The sequence below is a fragment of the Benincasa hispida genome, chromosome 3 (assembly GCF_027475165.1).
Source record: "Benincasa hispida cultivar pf3 chromosome 3, pf3_genome.v1.1, whole genome shotgun sequence".
Lineage (NCBI taxonomy): Eukaryota > Viridiplantae > Streptophyta > Magnoliopsida > Cucurbitales > Cucurbitaceae > Benincasa > Benincasa hispida.
The window spans coordinates 53,008,068-53,030,342 of record NC_143480.1 but is presented as its reverse complement, the minus strand read 5'-3'; the positions used below and the strand labels follow the sequence as shown (position 1 = coordinate 53,030,342).

Here is a 22,275-nt window from a genome sequence, read left to right as displayed (position 1 = left end):
GTTTCTGATGTTTTTTGATGTTTTGTGATTTTGAGACAATTCTTATGTATAAAATGCTTGTCAGGTAAAATTCATCCCGAGAACGAATGAAGAAAACTACCCCAAATTAATGTCAAAATGAAGCCTAAAAGTATATAAATCAAAGAAGTCACCAAAATTACAAAAATATCACTCAATTGAAGCATCTGGCATCAGGAACAATGTCACAACCCTAGTCCAATGCTTCAATACAACATTTGAAGGCAATAACTTCAAAACAGGGCAGCGTCGAAATGCTACCTGAGGCGTCGCAACGTTACGGACATTCACGAAAAAATCAAACTTCCGTGCGTGTACCTTATTGCAAGCCACTGTCGTACTAGAGCTGCAACCTACCCCAATGCTCAAGGTCTGATTTCGACAAGGGAGTTGCAACACTCTCCTTGGCATTGCAGTTGCGACCTGAATATAAAAGCCAATTTTCTATTTTTGCATGAGAGAGACCAATTTCCAGAAAAATTCAGAGAACCTAGGGAATTTCTACCTAAATTTTATCATTCTTTCCATTATTTTGTATTCTTTGATTTTTTACTTGTAATTTCATTGGATTGATGGAAGAATCCAACATTATGCAAGGCTAGGTAAATACTATTTCTTGGGAATTTATCAATTAGGTTAGTTCTCGAGAATTTTTGTATCTTCTCTATGAATTTTTGAAATTTTGTTTGATTCTTGCATGAAATCTTAAATAGAAATTAATTGTGATGAACTGACAACTCGAAACTCTTAATTTCTTGTTAGCAATTGCATAATAGTAGATTAGGTTGAAAAAAATAGATTTTCTTGTATTGAATGAAGCTTTTTCTAAGTTCTTGCATTTTTAATCTAGTTTAGAATTATCGAACTAATCGGTCTTTAAGAATAGGCTTTCCATCTTAAAACACGTCACAACAAAGAACCCTAGAATCTAATGCAAATTAGGATAAAAACATGATAATTTCTTTCAAGGAAGTGTTTTGTTTTACTAGTTTGGGTTAATTGGAATTCAATTTCTTGATTAACTACTTGGGCTATTGTGGGATTGTGTAAAATTCATAATAATTTTGAATTCGATGATACAACTATACCTATTGACCAAACTTCCCAAGATTCTTTCCATAGAATTTACAATTATATTTTTTTGTGTCTCCAAAACAATAAAGATTTTCAAGTTACTTTATTTTGATTTCTTTTACAAATCAAAACCCCCCTTTTCTAAAGAATTCTTTGTTTGATTTGATTGTTCAATCGGTTTCCTGTGGATCGACCCGTGCTTTCCACTTTTATTACCTTTTTAAGTACTAGTTGAAGGAACGAAGTACTATAAATTTATATGTTAGGATTTGGGTTTATTGACGACGGAAATCCGACTTAACAAACATTCAAAACAAAGTTTAGGAAAACTAAGAAGAAGCACATGATATGTGACATTTATTCGAATATTAATCATTATGTAGCACAAATCAAAGCATGATTGTGTGTCAATTGATAGCCTATGTGAATAGACCAATTTATAATATTGCATTATTGATTTAATTCAAAAATGAAATCGGTTAGTAACTTTGGCTAGCCAGACTATAATTGTCTTAACAAAAGTCTAATCTTAATGCCAATGTTAGATTTTTATGGATGCTGCATATCAAACCAAATCAATCAAACATTTAGTTTAAATCAATTAAACATCTAGTTTAATTAAGTTCTTAATTGATGAATTTGGGCGCCCTGACAATGTTTGCTGGCAGTTAGGCTAAGCAGTTGCATGAACGAAAAACTATCTTTAGGTATCCCACGATAAATCGAACAATTGGGTGGATCCGAACTCCTAAACTAGGCTGCTTCTATATTTATTGCACTCTATTTTCTGCACTCTTACTTTCCCGCATTTTTTGCACTTTATTCTTATGCGTTCACTTCTCATCCCCTACACCAATCCCCCTTTCCCCCTTTTTCACTTTAATTAGATCTTAATTTGTGCAAAACTTACTTCAGGTTTTCTATCGATCAACCTATTTTTGCTATCAATACTCTTAAGTTTTAGTAGTTATTGTTGTTACTATAAATTTATTTGATTATAAAAACTCTCGATAAGTTCTCTTGCCATTAATTTTTAAAAATTAAACTTGTAAACATTACTTTACTTCATAAGTTATTATGTTTTATAGTTTGTTATACAATTTCTACTGACCTTTTAAAAGTCAAATTAAGTTTTGAAATTTTTTTTAAAAAAAAAGTAATTTTCAAAAACTTGTTTTTTATTTTTAAATTTTACTTAAAAATTTAAGTGTTTTTTAAGATATGTGATAATTAATATAGAGAGGAAATTCGCATAAATTTGAAAAATAGGAAACTAAAAACGGGGCTTCAATAATTGAAACGTTTAGAACAAATAACATACTTTAAAAATTAAACATATTTAGCTTCCTTTTCTTCTTCCAAAAGAATATTATTTGGTTGAATTAGAATTACTAGTCCTCTGGTTTACCATTTTTAGCTCTATATATTCGTTCATTTTAGTTTGATCATTCTTATATAGTTCTTTTTTTTTTTTTTGGTCGTCAATTTGCTTCTTTCTTAACAATAACTATTTAACTAAAATATGAGACCGTGTTTCTATAAACAAATTAAAATATGAGATCATATATCAATCTTTAGTGTAATACATGAAAGTTAAATAATGGTATCATGCCATTTAATTGGATAATTACTACAAAAGTCTAAGCAAATAAGTTATTAAACTAAATTTTCAAAATAGCATCTCATAAAAAGTTTCACTAAAAAGAATGCTTGGCTTCTAACTTTATTTATAGTTAAAATATAATGAATATAAATAGCTTTTGATTGCTTGCACTCAATTAGGACTAACTAAATTAATTAGAAATAAAGTTGTGAGTTAGCAACAAACGATAGAACAAAAAATATTTAAATAATGTAAATTCATAATTGATTTGTGAAAATGGTTTGATAATAAATTTAATTTGCTCAACACTTCATGATTAAGGATATTTTTTTTAATTATATTAGATAAAAGGTCACAATCATAATGAACATAAATGGAATCCTTTTGTTTCTTAAATAAAACAAAAGTTTTTTTTTTTTAATTTTTTATTTTAAAACTCTATCATTTGTCTCTATAAAAAAAATTAAAAAAAGAGATCATTTAGATTTAAACCTTTTTTTTTTAAAAAAAAAAACTTAGATATTTCAATGTGCATCTTATTTATTGGGATTCTTGTAGTTTTATTTATTTATTTTTTCCCTTTCTATAGTGTTGTAATCAAGTTGATAATAAAGTAAATTTTTTTTTTATTTTTAAACTTTATCATTTGTCTCTATAAAAAATTAAAATAGAGATAATTTTGATTTAAACCTTTTTTTTTAAAAAAAAACTTAGATATTTCAATGTGCATCTTATTTATTGAGATTCTTGTAGTTTTTTTTTTTCTTTATGTCAGTTTTATTATAAATATTATAAAAATAGATGTTCAACACTTAGTGTCTAAAAGCCATGTATCATTTTTCATATTGTCCACGTGCCTTGTAATAAATCATGCTTGGTGTCCATGTAAGTTCACATCCTACTTGTCACTTTACCTATAAATAGTGACATTTGGTGGATCTCGAAAAAATACACATTGATGAGAAATCCACTTCAAAATTCCATTAATTTTCATTTTATCCAATTTTATAATTTTAGTTATTTTATGATTTTAGTTATTTTATGATTTTAGTTATTTTATTTTATTTTATATTTTATTTACTTATTATTATTATATAAAGATATTATTATATTGTATTTTCTCCATATCCGTATTCCTGTTGTGCTCCTCAATTTCACAACACGTTATCAGCACGAGCTCCTATAATTTTTCCTACTAAAGGTAGGTCCTAAAGGTATGTCGGTTTTTTCCTCTTCGTTATAATGAATAAATTTAATGTTATTTTGGATATTTAATATCTATTAAATTTCTAACATAAGTACAATATTTATGATAGTGATTCCATGAAAAATCTCACAAAATTAGAATTTGCCGCCCTTGATATTAACAACAATAATTATTTATCATGGGTACTTGAAGCCGAAATCCACCTAGATGCTATGAATCTTGGGGAGACTATTAAAGAAGGAAATACAATATCCAGTCAGGACAAAAAAAAAAAGCTATGATTTTCCTTCATCTTCATCTCCACGAGGGATTGAAAATGGAGTATCTTACAACAAAAGATCCATGTATCTTGTGAAAAATTTGAAAGAGATGTATGATCATAAAAAAATAGTTATTCTTCCTAAAGCTCGTTATGAGTGGATGCAGTTGAGGCTACAAGATTTCAAATCAATAAGTGATTACAACCCCACATTATTTAAAATAAGTTCGAAATTGTTGTTATGCAGAGAGAAAATTACTGATGCTAATATGTTAGAGAAGACATTTTCTACATTTCATGTCTCGAATATGCTCCTGCAACAGCAATATCGAGAGAAAGGTTTTAAACAATATCCTGAACTAATTTTATATCTTCTCGTGGCCGAATAAAATAACGAGTTATTGATGAAGAACCATGAATTTCGACCAACTGGAACAACACCATTCCCTGAAGTGAATGTTGTGAATGTTAATAATCGTGGTCGAGGTCGTGGTCGAGGTCATGACTGTGGTAGAGGAAGAAGTAATTATTATTTTCGTGGTGGTTGTTCTAATCATTTAAATTTCAAAAGAACCACACAAAATAATGATCACAAAGGAAAAGCTCCACAAGATAAAAGTTCAAAGAGTGTTGAAAATAAATGCTTTCGATGTGGAATGATTGGGCATTGGTCACGTACCTGTCGTACGTTAAAACACTTAGTTAACCTCTATCAAGCCTCCATGAAGAAAAAAGAGAAAAATGTGGAAGCAAATTTTGTATACCAGGATAATGACATATTTGACCCATCCCACATGACAAATTTGGATGTGGCAGACTTCTGTTAATCTTCTCTTCAGGAGATTCAAAGAAGTTTGCCACAGCTGGTGAAACATCAAGTGTTTCTTTTGACTTTGAAAATATTTAGACTTATGTTGTTGTTTTCTTTTATATATCTTCATGTTTTTTTTTTTTTAGTAACTTTTGTATATTTTATTTTAAGTGTTGTTTTTCTTATTGTAAATATTTTCTTTTAGTGAATAAACATGAATTATTTTCATATGTTGGGTATTTAAAAAATGAGCAAAGAAGATCTATGTCTGATAGACAGTGCAACTACACACACAATACTTACAAATAAAAAATATTTTTTCAAATTGACAATGTTGAAAGAAAAAGTAAATACAATATCAGGTTTTGCAAACTTGATCGAAGGTTTTGGAAAAACAAATATTATTTTGTCTATAGGAAAAAAATTTACAATTGATAATGCATTGTTCTCTAGTTAATCAAAAAGAAATCTGAAGGGATGTACAAGCATGCAACGGAAGCAATCAGAATCAATAAACATTCTAAGTACACTTAATTTGAGTTCTAAAAGCATGTACAATAACAATTTACAAAATAAGAGGGTTTCAGAATTATTACCTTTGAAGAATCCTCCAAATCCGAGTTGCTCTCCACGAATTTCAGCTTCAAACTAACAGTTGACCATCAAAAGTGTATTCTCTACTATTCTCGGCCTTAAATTGAATGGTAGAACTCTGATTTGAAGTGAATTGAGAAGGGAGATGGAGAAGGTTTGAGAGGGAGAGAGACTTTTGCAGAATTTCCAAAATTATAGCCACATCCTCCTCAACCTCATAAATTCTCAACTTTTATGTAACTCATATATGCACCCACTCAAGGATATCAGCCATTACCACTTCAATTTACAATGAGAAAGTGGGATAAGTGTTTGATAGAGATTATGCCACAAAGCAACAATAATTTTGTGGATTTCTCCACTAAATCATATAGATTTTCATTTTTTTTTATATTTAATTCAGTTTAAAATTAATCAAAATTAAAATTCAATTTCTTAAATTGAATTCTGAAAATTGAAAATAAATTTGATTTTAATTAATTAAATAAATTTAATTAATCAAATATTTTAATATCAAATATTAAATTAATCAAATACCTAGTTTTAAACATGAATCCTATTCTTGTAATTTAATATTTAAATATTTTGAACTCTTCAATTTCGTTTAATTTCAATAGATTAAACGTTTAATTATATCGAATATAGATATGCAAACCCTAATTTGAATTTGAACATTTTAAATTGAAACCCTAAATTCAATTTGAACATTTCAAATTAAAATTCAATTTGAGCACTTTAATTTGAAAACTTAATTTTGATTTTGAACATTTCAAAATCACTCAATTCACTAATCCAAGGTGATCATGTTTTACGAACTAGCAGAGGGACCTTATGGACCTACAGATAATGAGCTCCAACGATTTAAGATTAATTGGCTAAACTCTTTAGACCGAATTAATCAATATTCGTTAACTACCGAGACACACCACTATAGCTTGATAGTTGCACTCTCCTCACTGTAAATATATTTCTGTACACTTGATTTAACCATAATTAGTAAGTTGATCATTCATAGGTTGTTCGTAATAACGGTTGGGTCAAATGCTATTTTACCCAAAATTACATCATGTTTCTTAAGTTATATTAATCCTCTAATGAACAATTGGTTTGTGATCCAATCACTAAATCGAATCCCTCTTGGTCCAATGAGAGGGTGGAGCCCCTTGTTCAAGACTTGAATTCAGTACTTAAGAGAACAACTTTTCTACTAGTAGGTGTGAATTTCATCTTGCACCTTATGTCCCCAACTATCTACCCGGTCTTACCTCTGAATGGGAGACTTATTAAGCCAGCGCTGTTGAGTCAACCCTCATTTATGCAAATCTAAGGATAATCCCGAATAAACAGGAGTTCATAGTTAGCTTAGGATTAAGGTCGAGTTACCTAGGTCATCTTATTTGAAACACAGTCTTAAACAGTAAACAACGTTTATAAAGTAAGAATGACTTATTTCTTGGTCTGATCTTATACAAACTCATTGCATAGGACACCCACACTTCTCATGTCTCCACATGAACGATTCAGGATCACATCGTTTGTACTATTTACAAAGCGGGCCGCATTCGATAGTGTTACCAGAATAAGGTACCCAACCTTGTTCATATACTATAGACTGTTTTGGCTATAAACTCGAACTTGATCCATCTTTATGTCTCCACATAATGTTCAAGTATTCATGTAATAGTCATGGATCTTAGTTTATTGGATTTAGACTTTACACGTGCAATTTACATATTCAACAACAATTTTATTGAATAATGTCTATAATATCTTTTATTGATAATAGAATATGTTTAACATTCAAGTATTCAACAACAATTTAAAAAAGGGATACGCTGTTTAATCCTCCATGAGAGAATCAAAGGCATTTTTATTTATAATGGACGAAGATTTAGTAAGCTGTTGTAGATTGCCGCCAAGGAAAGAAGCAAACCATTGGGCCGAAAGTTTGGGTCGTCGCTCAAGTGTGTGCAAGTCCACATACAAAAGCCCAAATCTGGTGGCGTACCCATCGGCCCATTCGAAGTTGTCCATTAAAGACCATACAAAATACCCTCTCACATCAGCTCCATTCCTGTCATAAAATGTCATTACAAATTATAACATAATGAATGGATTACATTCATTATTTGTAGTACTTATTTATCTAAATTAATTGAAAATATAATCCAAATCTTTTCTCTTATTTGTCTTAGCTAAAGCTTGATTAAATTCTCATATCTGATAAAAGAGATATGGTTAAGAATTGTATCTCTCATAATATTATATTATATGATTGTAAGAATATGCTCATAATTTATATATAAAAGGGCAAATTTTTGTAAAGTGAAACAATGGATAAACCAATGATTACCTCTAAATTATTAAAAATAACTTTTCTAACAAAAATTATGTCTAAAATTTATATTAAAACTATAATGGAGTTGTATAGGAAAAGATAAAGTGGGCTATTATTTAGGTTGAAAAACAATTTTGGTTTCTAAACTTTCATTTGATTGACAATTTAGTTCTTGAACTTTACTTAATAACAATTCAATCTTCGTATTTTTAAATTTATAATATTTTAGTCTCTTAAAGTCTTTATACATTATAATTTGCTATAAAAAATTGGTAGGATTTAATTAAAAAAATCATATAAATCAATAAACTATAATTGAAGAGCATTTTTTTTTTTTATAAACAATAAAGAAATAGTTATTATGCAATAAAAAGTTATGGTTAATTTAGATGATATTTTTCATGATAAGGACTAAATTACTACAAATTTCAAAGCATAGGAACTAAATTGTTACGTATTAAAATTTAGTGATTAAATTATTACATATTTGAAAGTGCGAGAACTAAATTGTTACTAACTATAGTTCAAAGATTAAATTAGAAGTTCATGGATAAAAATGTTGTTTGAAGTTGTACTTACCTTATTGCTCTAGCCAAGGAAGCAAGGTAGTTCTTGTGGTAATTAACACGTTTTGTGTCATTTATCATGTCTTCAACTGTGTTACCATCGCCCGGTGGCATAGAATATCCTAAAAAGAAATAATATCTTAAAACTTGAAATTAACTTTGGGTAATTAAAATGAAAATTTAAATCATAGACATGCTTTTAGCTTAGCTTAGCTTACCATTTTCAGTGACAAAGATGGGTTTCTTGGGATATCTTCGTTTGATATAATTAATAATTTTTTCCAAACCTCTTGGAACAACAAAGAATATGTCTATTCCTGTCTGTTAGATAAAAGTATAAGTAGCTAAATGAAAATTTTAAACAACTAACTTCAAATAATATAATACATATCAATTATCACTAAATTGTGTTCCCAATTTATCAAAATGTCATCACTTTCGTATCCACATGTTACTTAATCTCTTGTTCTAAACTTTTTTTTTTAAATTATTATTCAGTTTTTTTTATCATATACAATATACAAAATTTAATAAAAAAATCAGAATTTTTTTCTTCAAATAATTCACATTTTCCAAACAATTTGTTTATGCAATTTTTAAGACTTTTTATTATTATTATTATTATTGAACATGTTTTAACCCTTTTTTTTTTTCTAGAGATATATTGTATAATATATTTTCATTTTGATTATATATTTTGTTTTTAGCACAACAAACAAATGTAGAAGAATTTAAACTTTTGACCTTAAATATATATCAATTATCATTAAAATATACTCATTTCTCTAGCCGTTCATATAATATGTTTATATTATACATTCATATAATTATAAGAACACGATTCTTTCTTCTTCTTCTTCTTTTTTTTTTGGCTTAGTTCCTAAATTATATTTTAATCTTAAGGATTGGAACTTATTAAAGCAGGAAGGATTAAATAAAACTCTAAAATTTTGACGAAATTAAAATAGAGGAGACTTTAAAGAGGAGAAAAGAGCATACTGGGTCTCCAATGGCAACACCATCTCTATATCCTGTGGTGTTAAGAAATCCTGTAATAGGATGATCTCCACCGTAAGAGCAAACCGAATGAAGACAATCTTTTGTATAAAATGTGGTATAGTGGTTGACACAAATGTAGTCCAAGCTTCCTCTTAAAATATTTTTCTCTAAGTCTGAAAAACTTGGAAGTTGGCTTCCTAAAATTTCTCGCATTTCTTTAGGATAATCTCCATATACTATAGGATCATACACCCTATTAAGGTTTAAAAAGAAAACTTTGTATAAGTACCTCTAGTTACCTGTTTGAAATATGTTTGTATTTGTAAAAAATCGGGAAGGAGGGAATGGTAAGAAGAAACTATCAAATTAAAATGATCAAATATTATATTTGAATTTTTCTTCAACTTATGTTTTTGAAAACATTATCTTGTACATGAAGGGAAAAAATTCCTTTTTTATGAAGGTATATAGTTTTATGTCAAACAATATTATCGACTTACCGTTAGACCTAAATTAAGAACATTCTACTCGATTCCACTAACATTCATTATTATCTCAATAAAAGGATACTAATGTTCAAAGGAAGAGAGTATCAAAGTTGAAACATCATTTGGTCTCACTAATGAAAACTTAAAAAAAGTAGGAAGTAAATACCAAATCATATGGTTTCATGGTGAACATGATTGGATTATCAATTAATAATTAATACATTAAAACAAATATAAAGCTATACCAAACTGTAGAACTAAGACACAAAATTATCACACTAAAGAAATGATAAAATTAACCATTATATTGGCTTATTACATTAATAACTTGACTTGTATGGATGCTATTTAAAATAATTGATGGAGAAGATCTATAGAAATACTTGATTGAAAATCAGTGATGCCAAGTGTTTACTTAAAAGAATCTAACCTACCAAGTTTTAAAGAGAGCAATGTTGAGTTTTAGATATTTTAATTTATTTTAAAGCATGCTTTTAATGTTCTATTTATTAAATATAACATTTTAAATTATTGCACTGCTGGATCCGACTTCACCTGCACTTGTCTAGCCTAATACTCTATCTATATGCTCCAATCGTGATTATTATTATTTATAAAAAAATAATTCTGATTTATTATTATTATTTATTAGGGGCAGTTTGGCTTTGACCTATATGTACAATCTATCATTCACGTTGGAAAAAAGATAATGGAAACTATTAGTATTTTTAGAAATAATAATTAAGTGTATAACATCATTTTAAAAAAATTATAAATATAATTAAGTCTATCCACGATAAACTTCTATTGTTGATAGACTCTTAACTGTGATATGGTTTATCATTCAATAAATATGTCTATAATTGATAGATATTAAATTTTGGTCGTATTTGTAAATTTTTTTTACAGTTATATTATATCTGCTAATAATTTAAGTCTAATATTTATATTTCCAATTGTCCCCATAGGAATTATTCTATATTTATTCTATTAACCTAACACATGAAAATCTACCTATCCTTTGCATGAATTTCATTTGTTAAGTAACCTATGAGAACCTATTTTTTTATTCCAAATATATTAGTAAACAATGATAATACAAATAACCCAAAATAAAGGAGACCATTAAATATACTTAGCCTTTAAACTTATATATTAAATTTCCTAGCACAAATTCTAAAATTAATAAATGATGTGTAAAATTTCAAAAAAATGATATTCTTAGATGACAACTATGCAAACACTTTTTTTAATGAGGTTTATTCTCTAGACACTTATTTAGCCAAGGATGACAATATAATAAGATCAAATTGGGCATGATTTTTTTTTTTTTTTAATTAATATCATTTTCAACTTTTTCGAATTCAATTATTGTGAAGTCTAATAAAATTTTAAAATTTAGAAAAAGGGTCCAAACTTGATGGCTTTGAATGTGGAAAATTGGAATCATATTAATTTGTTGAACTATACTTAATCCATTATTTTCAACCTAATTAAATTAAGTAAAAATGTAATTTTTATTATTTTACCAATAAGTTTTAATATTTGTGACATTAAAATTTTGTTGGAAAAATTAGTAAAAAAGTGAATAATTAAAAGTAGAGAAAAAAAAAACTAACCAGGCAAAGTTGAAAATCAAGGCTCTATCCACAGCTTGTATGTCAAATTGATGGTCTGTTAGTGGTTCATACATGTGCCCAAATACCACTATTCCTATCAATCCACCTTGTTTTTCCTATAAAATAGACTTTTTCTTAATATACATTTTTTTTTAAATAATAACAAATGAAATTTTTATAATTATTTTCAGAGAATAAGGCATATTTAAAACAGAATTGAAGAAAATGCTTATTGAATTTGAAGGGGATTTATAATGATTTTTGTTTTTTGGGTCTTAAATTTAGAGGATAGAATTGGATACTTCAGACCATTAATAATAATTATATTATCTTCTATAGTTTTTTGATCACTAGAAAATTAAGTTTTCAATTACTTATAACAAATATAAGGTTTGTACTGACAATCGAGAAGCTAGAAATTTGAATCTCATTAATAAAACTAAAAAATATTCTTGAAATTTTTAAAAATTATTCTTAACTTATGTTTATTACTAACAATAGTAACTAATATTTATATATATATATATATTATATATATAATATGAAAGGGAGCATAGCTTAACTAATACAAGAGTGTACTAGTGACCACAAAATTGGTTTTATACCTACTACTTCATTTAGGTTAATCTATATATTTTAAAAGGTGAAAAATATTATTATTTAAATAATTTATATATATATATATATATATTGGCAAAATTAAAAAAATTAAAATAATATATTAATTTATTAATTACAAAGTAAAGAAATAAAAAAACATTAAAAAGAATTGACAACAAAAACAATTGTCTTTTTTTTTTTTAAAAAAAAAAAGAAGAATAAGAAGAAGAATAAGAAAAAGAGACAAGGTTGTGCTCCTTACCCCAATTATGAGAATTCACTATAATGTGTAGATTTTGAAATTTGATCTTTTTTTTTTTTTTTGAGAAATGCTCCTTAAATTTTAGAAATAATAAACAGAAAGTGGTTAAGATAAATTTGTTTTTTAAAAAATTAGAAATAAAAACAAGAAAGAAGAAATGAGAACACTAAATATTAAAAGGAGGGGAGAAGAAAACTACTTGAAAATGGGTGCGATAAAGACGAACAGCCTTTGCATGGGCAAGTAACATGTTGTGCATGACAATGAGAGGCTCAAAATCAGAGTTCCCAATAGAGCAGTTTCCAAATGGTGGCGAACAATGGCCCGGTGGATAAACTCCTTTTGTATAAGCCATCAACGTTATCACATTTGGCTCATTTATCGTAATCCAATGCTTCACTCTATCACCAAACTCTTTGAAACAAATTTTTGCAAAATATACAAAATCCTCCCTAAAATAAACCATTTCATCGTCCCAAATATTATCTTATTGCACACAAACAAGAGAGAAAAGAAGAAAAATAAAGGGTTAAAAAATACACTTTGTGTCCTTGAACTTAAATAGAAGTAACAATTTAGTCCTTATAGTATAAACTCATAAAAAAAATAATTAAGTTTCGAGCTTTATTAAGTAACGACATAGTCTTTGTAGCTTATTTATGAAAATTGATCCATAACAGTTTATCAAACTACAAGAAGAGGTACACATTAAAAAACCAACCCGACTGAAATAATTGACGAAACTAAATTGAACTGAAAATTTATTTTCGCTGAAGCACTGGTTTAGTTTGATTTAAAATTATATGAAAATAAAAAATTTCGATTCGATTTTGTTTTAGATTTGGAAAATGAATTCGAGACAGAATTGAACCTATGAACACCTTGCTACAAGTGTAAACAAATTCATGAAATCTTGAACATATTTTTCACAATGGAAACTAGATAGTATCAAAATGTAAAATAAAGAGACTAAATCGTTATAATTTGTAAAAGATAGAGATTAAAATTATTATTTATTGAAATTCTAGAATTTAATAGTTGCAGATTTAAAAAAGACTATAAGGATTGTATCATTATAAATTAAAGTTTAAGGACTAAATTATTATTTTATTAAAGTTTAAGAACAATAGTGTTTTTTCTTACCAAAAACAGGAAAAGGGAAAAGAGATATTACTGCATTCGAGAACTCATCCAACTTCCATATCTTTTATCGAGTTCACTCGGAAGATCGTGATGGTGAATCGTCACAAATGGCTTTATGTCTGTATCCATTAATTTTTCTTACTCAAATATTGTAGAGAATATTCTAACATCAATATACTTTATTTTTAAAACAGTTAGATTACAAATTTAATTCAAGGATTTTGAGATTTATACTTTTTTTAGAAATCTTAGAAATTTCTTAAACCAATTTATAGATAGTTAAATTTATTTTGTATTTTAAAAATTTTAAAAATAGTTTTAATTTACATTATTTGTTCTAAGATTATATATGACAAATTAATAGTGAATAATAGTGAAAAAAATCTAACAATGGTAAAAGAAAAACTCCTATAAATGAGAAGGTGTTACTATTTATTTGATTCTAACATTTTTCTCTAATATTATGTTAATTTTTACATTTTAAAGAAGTTTAATAGATATTTAAAAATTATGTACTAACGACTTTCAAAGCAAAGTTCTAATTGTGTATCTAAATTGATTTATTTGTAAAAAAATTTAGAGTTTTAATCGACAATTAAAATATCTACTAACACGATGATATATTTGTCTATACATCTATAAATAGAGGGTTCGGCATCGATATCATAAAAATGGATGTGATAAAAAGTTATAAATTTTAATATGAAAAATAAAAGTTATAATCGGACAAAAGAAAGAAAAAACAAAAAAAAGAGTAACAAAAGTAAATGGAAGAAGTACCTTTCAGCAACAAATGATCAATGATTTTGTTGTAGAAGGTGATCCCTCTTCTGTTGACTTTACCAAACCTTCCTTCTATAATAATATATATAATTAATTATTACAAAACACAACTATTAATATCTTCTTTTGAAAATTCCAACCATATCAATCATCAACATTATTGTTTATTTTTTTATTTGGCAATAAAGGATTTTTTTTCTTAAAATAATATGTAATCCACGTTTGTACTAAAAAAAAAAAAATGTTGTCCACACTACTAATTTTATATTCCCACCCCTTTAAACAAAATCAACATCAATAAATATTAATATCGTCATTATCTTTATAAATAAAAATGAGCATAGTACTTTATTATTGATCTTGGAGTCAGAGGTTCAATTCCTCCACCTTATAATTCTAAAAAAATAGTAAAAATTAATCCAGTATATTGATATTTTATTTTTATTTAGTTAATTTTGTTAATTAAATGAGTTAAAAGTTTAGTTCCAACACATGACCATAATTGAGGCAGCATTATTGCTTAATCCCACCTCATATTTATTAAAAACAAAATTGTATGAGCTTTAAGTTGAGTAAATAAAATACAAAAGGTACATTTTTCACAAGTAATTCGAGTACAACCATGTGAATAAGATGATTATTATCATTCTAAAAAATGATGGTTCTATCTCTTAATCAACAAACTATATAAAAGAGGTGAATTCCATTTCTTTAAAAAAAAAAACCTAGTGCTTTTAAGCAAATTATATAGATTAAATTGCAACTTTCAAAACTATATAGAACCAAATTGAAAATAAGCTTAATAGATAGAAAATCAATTCTCCATTTACATCAAGAATTTTGGTTAAATTAAAAGTTAGTCATAAACTTAGATATCATTTGTTATCTATTTCCTTTTTGGTTTTTGATTTTTCAAAATTAAGCATATTTCTTCTTATTTTCATTATTATTGTTTGAATCAATCTTAAGTAAATTAGTTGAATTAACCAAATTTCAAATTTTAAAAATATTTTTTTTGTTGTCAAAATTTGACTTGGTTTTTGAAAATATGGATAAAAAGTCGATATCAAAGAAATAAATTTAGAGGTAGAAGAGGTATTTATAGATTTAATTTTTGAAAACTAAAAATAAAAAATCAAATAGTTACTAAAGGTGACCTTAACTTTTAGTTTTATGTTTATAACTTAGTCCTTCAACATTAAAAAGTGTCCAATAAGTCATTATAACTTTTGTTCAATGGCTCCTAACTTTAAAAAGTGTCTAATAAGCCTTCAACTTTTAATTCTATATTTAATAGACTCCTTTCCTTTCAATTTGTTGTCTAATAGGTCATTGGCCTATTTAATTTTTTTTCTAAAAAAAGATAACTAAATTACCAAACACAAAATTGAAAGTTTGTGGTTGACATTCAAAATTGAAAAAAAATATAAATTTTACACCTTTAAATTTGGGAGATTGTCTCAATTTAAAATCATGAACTAATGATGGTATCAATTTAAATATAAAGTTTTATAAATATATAAATTACCATACACTCATTTAGACTTATTCCAAAAAAAGATATATATAATGTAAACATATTATTGTTTCAATTATACTTTTAATTCATTATAAGTGAATGAATTTAAATACTTTATAAATGATTACACTGAAAAATCGTTTATGTATTCAATTCTTAAATATGTGTAGACTTCTTCAAATATCAAATTAAGAAAACGAACGATGATGCGTAAACTACTTTCAAAGGAAATCTTAATTGAGAGTATAAATTAATTCAATTGATTTCTTCAAAAGATAATAGGAACTTACTAGGCAAAATTCGCGTCCAAGAAATGGAAAAGCGATAAGCATTCATCCCCATTGAATGCATCAACTCAATATCTTCCTGTCATAATAAAAAAAATCAAAAATCAACTCAATTCAAGTATATATTTAGAAATAATTTTGAAATAGTTAAAATCATTTGTCATATTTAAAACCATTCTATTTTAAAATACACTTCTAATCACTTGAAATCAATTCAATATTTAATTTTAGATTTTTATTTTGTATACCTATTAGATTGACTTTAAGCAATTTAAAAATATTTTTTGAGTAATTTTTAATATGAGAAAAGTAATTTTAACTATTTTAGAATCATTCTCAAATATGTTATAAAGCAGAGTACCAAAAACCGATGGTAGTGATCATCGGCCACATCTCCGGTGTCGTTGTTCTTAATTTTTCCTGCAAATTTGCAAAAATATAACAAATATTTTTTAGGAAAAATGGGGAAGTTGGGTCTGAATGGGAATGAACAATCAGAAGGTAGGTTGGAACCTGGAGTATGGGAAAAAACATCCCAATTACTCAATCCCTTCCCATCTTCAAGATAACCTCCTTCAATCTACACTCAATAAAAACAAATAATAAATAAAGCCCTAAGATAAAACATACCCACAAATAGAAAAAATGAAGAAGATAATTAAGAAATGAATGAATATACCTGATAAGAGGAAGTGGCAGTTCCAAAAAAGAAATGCTCTGGAAAATCTGATCTTTTGATTTCTTCTGCTTCTTCTTCTTCATTTTGGCCAAAACTTTGATGAGAGCAAAGCAAAAGGAGGAAGAAAAAACATGAGAAAAATGGAAGTATTTTGGTTTTGGTGTCCATAATACTGACTTTGGGGCCTGCAATTCCCAAATCAAATATATTGAGTTGAAATGATTTGAATGCCAACAAAAATGTATGATTAGTTTGGTATTTTTGTTAGTTTATTAGATTGAATTATTAATTATATCTTTATTTAGAGGCTCTACTTACCTATCATGACTTCATATGGACGGAAATAGAAATAAAGATTGATTTTTTTAAGTATAGAAACTAATGATTTAATCGGTCATCAAAATAATATAATGATGAGGACAAATACTTTCACATATTCTAATCTAATTAAGATGCATTAACTACTCGTATCTACTCTTAATGAAAATTTGTTTCAATCAGTTGGATTCGACGCATCGGATGACTGGTTGGAATGTTGAGTTGAGTGGTTATGCCGAATGGGGTCGGGTAAGAGGGTGCATAGTAAGTTGTTCCGTATTTTCTGGTGTGCTTCCATATACTACATCTGGCAGGAGCGTAATCGGCGGCTGCATGGAGGTCGGCCGAGGTCGGTGTCTGCTCTTGTTCACCTTATGGTCTCTACGGTTTGTGCGCGTGCTACTTCCTAGCGGGTTGACCTTCTTGGTCTTATCTAGTATGTGTACGGATGTTTTTTCTTTTTGAACTTCACGTTGTTCTTGAAGGATCTCATACTGAGAGTTCCATGAGTGGGCTTAGATTGCTCCGATTTCACAGTGACTAGAACATAAACGATATACATTCTATACTAACAGTTATGCATATTAAACTCGTCAACAATATGCTCAGAATACAATAAATAGAGAAAAGGGGTTCACACCAGAGGAAGACGGTCTTCGTATATGTGAACCCAAAGCAGCAGAAAACTCCCACCGATCTACTAGCACCCGACGAGTCTATTGACTGTTACTGCATGATCCGAACGTACATGAACAAGGCCGTGGGGACAACACCATAAGGGAAACCCGAGTATCCTCGATGTCAAAAACCCAAAGAGTGGGCTATGGTGAGTTTGGTAGAGGATGAAGGAGAAGATTTCGTGTAGACGATAAGTGCGCACGAGAAGAACTTTGCTATCGTATAGCAGAGACGCTTATCGTATAGTAGAGCTACACGATCGTTTAGGAAAAACTGGACAATCGTTTAGAAAAGTGTTATACAATCGTTTTAAGAACACGTGAACTAGACAATCGTTTAAACAAATGAGATTCTATCGTATAGGCTCTCGCGATCGCTCTTTCACGAATTCTTTTGGGCGCGGGATATCAAATGCACGACTGAATTAATATCTCGAAATGAAAACGATTTTCATACTTTAACCCGCCGATTACCTTAACCTTCACGACCCCATGATCCCACGTTCAAACGTGAATTAATTGGTTAATTATTAAATAATTAATCAATTAATTTAATTAATAAATATAATCATATTATATTTATATCCTATAGTTTGATATCATATATCTACTATAATATTTTTCCTCTACTTGATATAAATCATATTTATATTTAATTTCCTCCAAAATAATGTATCTCATACATTTATCCAATTATATCATATATAATTGAACTTCCTCTTGTCAATTTGAAATTAGATATGCCCCAAGTATCTTAAGGAGAAAAGTTAAAGGTTTAAGTGAAACATCTTATGCCCCAAGTACCTCCCACTGAATGTTCTACCTAGGGATTCATTAACCTAGACATCCGACTACTGATTTTAGTCTAAGTGGTCTTTTTAAAGCCTGCTCATAAACAACGTTTGTTTATGAAATATAAACAAGTTCAAGCAGTCACATTTAAACACTTTAATGGACTGTCCTTAACTTGCATGCATGCATCAAATCTATCCAATTCACCTTTCCAGGTAAGTTACTAGGTAGGGGTGTTACGTTTCCGTTAACTTAAATACCCCAGCCTAGACAGAACCCGCCTTAGACAAAAGGTCCCTTATAGATAGATTTGCTACACTTTAACCTTTTATTAGCCAATTTAATCCTATTAAACTGATTAAAAGATTAAAGCCTTAGGGTTGCTAATCATATTAGAACCGTAATCTTAGGTCTATGTGATCCAAGTTTTAAACATTTTAAAACCATGAATTAAACCTAAGTGAGCATGCATGTCTTTCTTATCTCTTTTAGTTCTAATTTCTCTTTAACTCTTAAAAAGAAACAACTAAAAACATTGTGCATAACGAGGCGTTTATAACAATTATAAAGTAACCTATGTGTCATGCTTCATGCAATGTTCGATCATTACTATATAACTTTTATATAACACATAATAACCAAGCAAACATGCTATCATTCACCCTTATACTATAACAATTATAATATAAAGATGATGCATGTCAATGCTTTTTATGCATGCATAAATATAACTCTTATAGTAATGATGCATGAGCAACTCTTACATAATAAAATCATGCTTCTCTAAATTATAACAATTACAATAAAGAGATGATGCATGATCAATGCATAACCTAATGGACCGGGATGAGCCTTTAAACCAAAAAGAACCGGAATGAAAAACCCTATCTATTACATTTGTCATCGAGCAAACCAGTTCACAGGCGAACCAGGTCTTGAACCGCCAGGAGGTCTCCATCGTGTAGCAATCTTTAGCAGGTAGACGATCGTTCAGTGCACACTAGACGATAGAAACTTTAGCAAACGATCGCGTAGACGATGACGAGGCTGCGAAGTCTGATCGTCCATGCGATCGTGTAGCACGACGATAGGTAAACGATTTACCTTGAGTTACTAAGCGATCATTTAGTCAGTTACTAAGTGATGAAGCTTGCTGATCTAAACGATCGTCTAACGCGCTTTAAACGATACGCAAGCGTCTGATCGTCTATCTGGTGCGTACAACTTGGTAAACGATTTACCTTGCGATGCTAAGCGATCGTTTAGTCAGTTACTAAGTGATGAAGCTTGCTGACCTAAACGATCGTCTAGCTCACCGCGTATTAAACAATACTCAGCGATCGCGTGCCCAATTATCTTCTCGATACGACCAACTCTTGATCGCATACCCCATCGTTCAACCGATGCGTTCAACCACGATCGCATAGTCCTTCATCTTCATGATGCTGGACAATGATCATATAGAACCTTTTCTGCACGATGCGATCAACCCTAGATCATCTCCTTCCTCGAAAAGCCGCAATCTTTGCCCAGAACTTCGACGAACGACTCAAAACTTCAAATACTTTGAATACAGACTCGATTACGATTATATGTGCCCAAAAACACAGGGGCATTTACATTCAACCAGAAATGTAAAAGGAATTTAAACAGATGAGGCAATTCATCCCCAAAACATCCATTAATCCGACACATCCACAATAGTATTAACACTTAAAACAACGTAGAAATACACCCACCATGAATGTAAACATTATTTCGTTGCAACAAATGAAATCGGAGTATCAGAAACCTGGCTCTGATACCAATTGAAGGAACTCATATCGGGAGTTCCATGAGTGGCCTTAGATCGCTCCGATTTCACAGTGACCAGAACATAAACGATATACATTAGTTATGCATATTAAACTCATCAACAATATGCTCAAAATACAATAAAACATAGAGAAAAGGGGTTCATACTAGAGGAAGACGGTCTTCGTATGTGTGAACCCAAAGCAGCGGAAAACTCCCACTGATATACCGGCACCCGACGAGTCTGTCCACTGTTACTACACGATCCGAATGTACATGAATAAGGCCATGGGGACAACACCACCACAAGGGAAACCCGAGTATCATCGGCGTCAAAAACCCAAAGAGTGGGCTCTGGTGAGTTTGGTAGAGGACGGATGAAAAGATTTCGTGTAGACAATAAGCGCGAACGAGAAGAACTCTGCTATCGTATAACAGAGACGCTTATTGTATAGTAGAGCTATACGATCGTTTAGGAAAAACTGGACGATCGTTTAGGAAAGTGGTATATGATCGTTTTAAGAACGCGTGAACTAGACGATCGTTTAGACAAATGAGATTCTATCTATAGGCTCTCGCGATCGCTCTTTCACGAATTCTTTTGGGCGCGGGATATCAAATACAGGACTGAATTAATATCTCAAAATGAAAACGATTTTCATACTTTAACCCACCGATTACCTTAACCTTTGCGACCCTATGATCCCACGTTCAAACGTGAATTAATTGGTTAATTATTAAATAATTAATCAATTAATTTAATTAATAAATATAATCATATTATATTTATATCCTATAGTTTGATATCATATATCTACTATAGTATTTTTCCTCTACTTGATATAAATCATATTTATATCTAATTTCCTCCAAAATAATGTATCTCATACATTTATCCAATTATATCATATATAATTAACCAGTCGAATTATATCATATCTAATTGAACTTCCTCTTGTCAATTTGAACATTTCAAATTAACCAAAACACTGGTTCTCGACTTTATCCAAGCTACCCAGGTGACCTAATGGATCTGTGGCTCGAAGCTCCAACAGTACATGAATAGCTGACTAAACTCTTTAGCCACATGATTCACCATCCATTAACTGTCAGTGATTCCACTAAAGACCAACAACTGAACTCTTCTTACCACAGATATATTTATGTGTCCATTGGATATAACCAATCATGAGTACGATGACCCTTCACAGATGCTCGTAAGTACAGCTGGGACAATTTACGGTTTTTCCCCTGTAGTTACATCTCACTCTTTAAGTACCACTAATTCCTCTTATGAACAATGCAACATAGTCCAACTATGTGCGAAGACCTCTCGGGCCAAGAGAAAGTGTGTGGCGCCACATCGTTCAAGCCCCGGAATCAGCCCTTAAGGGAGCCATCTATCTACTTACCCCTGCCTCAGGGAAGGAATGAATTTCATCTTATGTAGTTAAGTTCCCAACTCCCAAATCAGACGAATCCCCAAAATGGTAGGTTTGAATCGGCGACATAGCCACTCGCACCCATACAAATCAAAGGACCGCCCTCAATGGCAGGAGTTCCCAACTCACTCAGGATTGAGGTCATGTTACCTATGGTCATCCTAGTGAAGTGAAGTCTCTATCATGAACGGTGTTATATAACGAGACATTAACACTTCGTGGTTAGGTCTTATACAAACTCTTTGTATATGACGCCCCCGCTCGCATGTCCTCAACACGAATTATCAGGATTAGACTATCTGTGGCGAGTCACAACACTTGTGACCATTCCACAAAGCGGGCCACGTCCCTAGCATTACCAGGATAAGGTTTCCCTCCTATATCTATATACTATAGACCATTT

The 22,275-nt window shown here is 29.5% G+C and overlaps 1 protein-coding gene across 1 annotated transcript; it reads right to left on the bottom strand.

The window, feature by feature from the left end:
* Nucleotides 1-7,311: 7,311 nt before the first annotated feature.
* Nucleotides 7,312-17,109, bottom strand: LOC120084808 (beta-glucosidase 18-like). The gene is made up of 12 exons (XM_090312480.1): nt 16,850-17,109; nt 16,684-16,750; nt 16,532-16,590; nt 16,174-16,249; nt 14,362-14,436; nt 13,613-13,700; nt 12,638-12,890; nt 11,577-11,692; nt 9,470-9,722; nt 8,689-8,791; nt 8,484-8,592; nt 7,312-7,640 (listed from the first exon to the last, which is right to left on the bottom strand). The coding sequence occupies exons 1-12, from the start codon at nt 17,015-17,017 to the stop codon at nt 7,406-7,408; spliced, it is 1,602 nt and encodes a 533-aa protein (XP_090168606.1). The 5' UTR covers nt 17,018-17,109; the 3' UTR covers nt 7,312-7,405.
* Nucleotides 17,110-22,275: the final 5,166 nt, after the last annotated feature.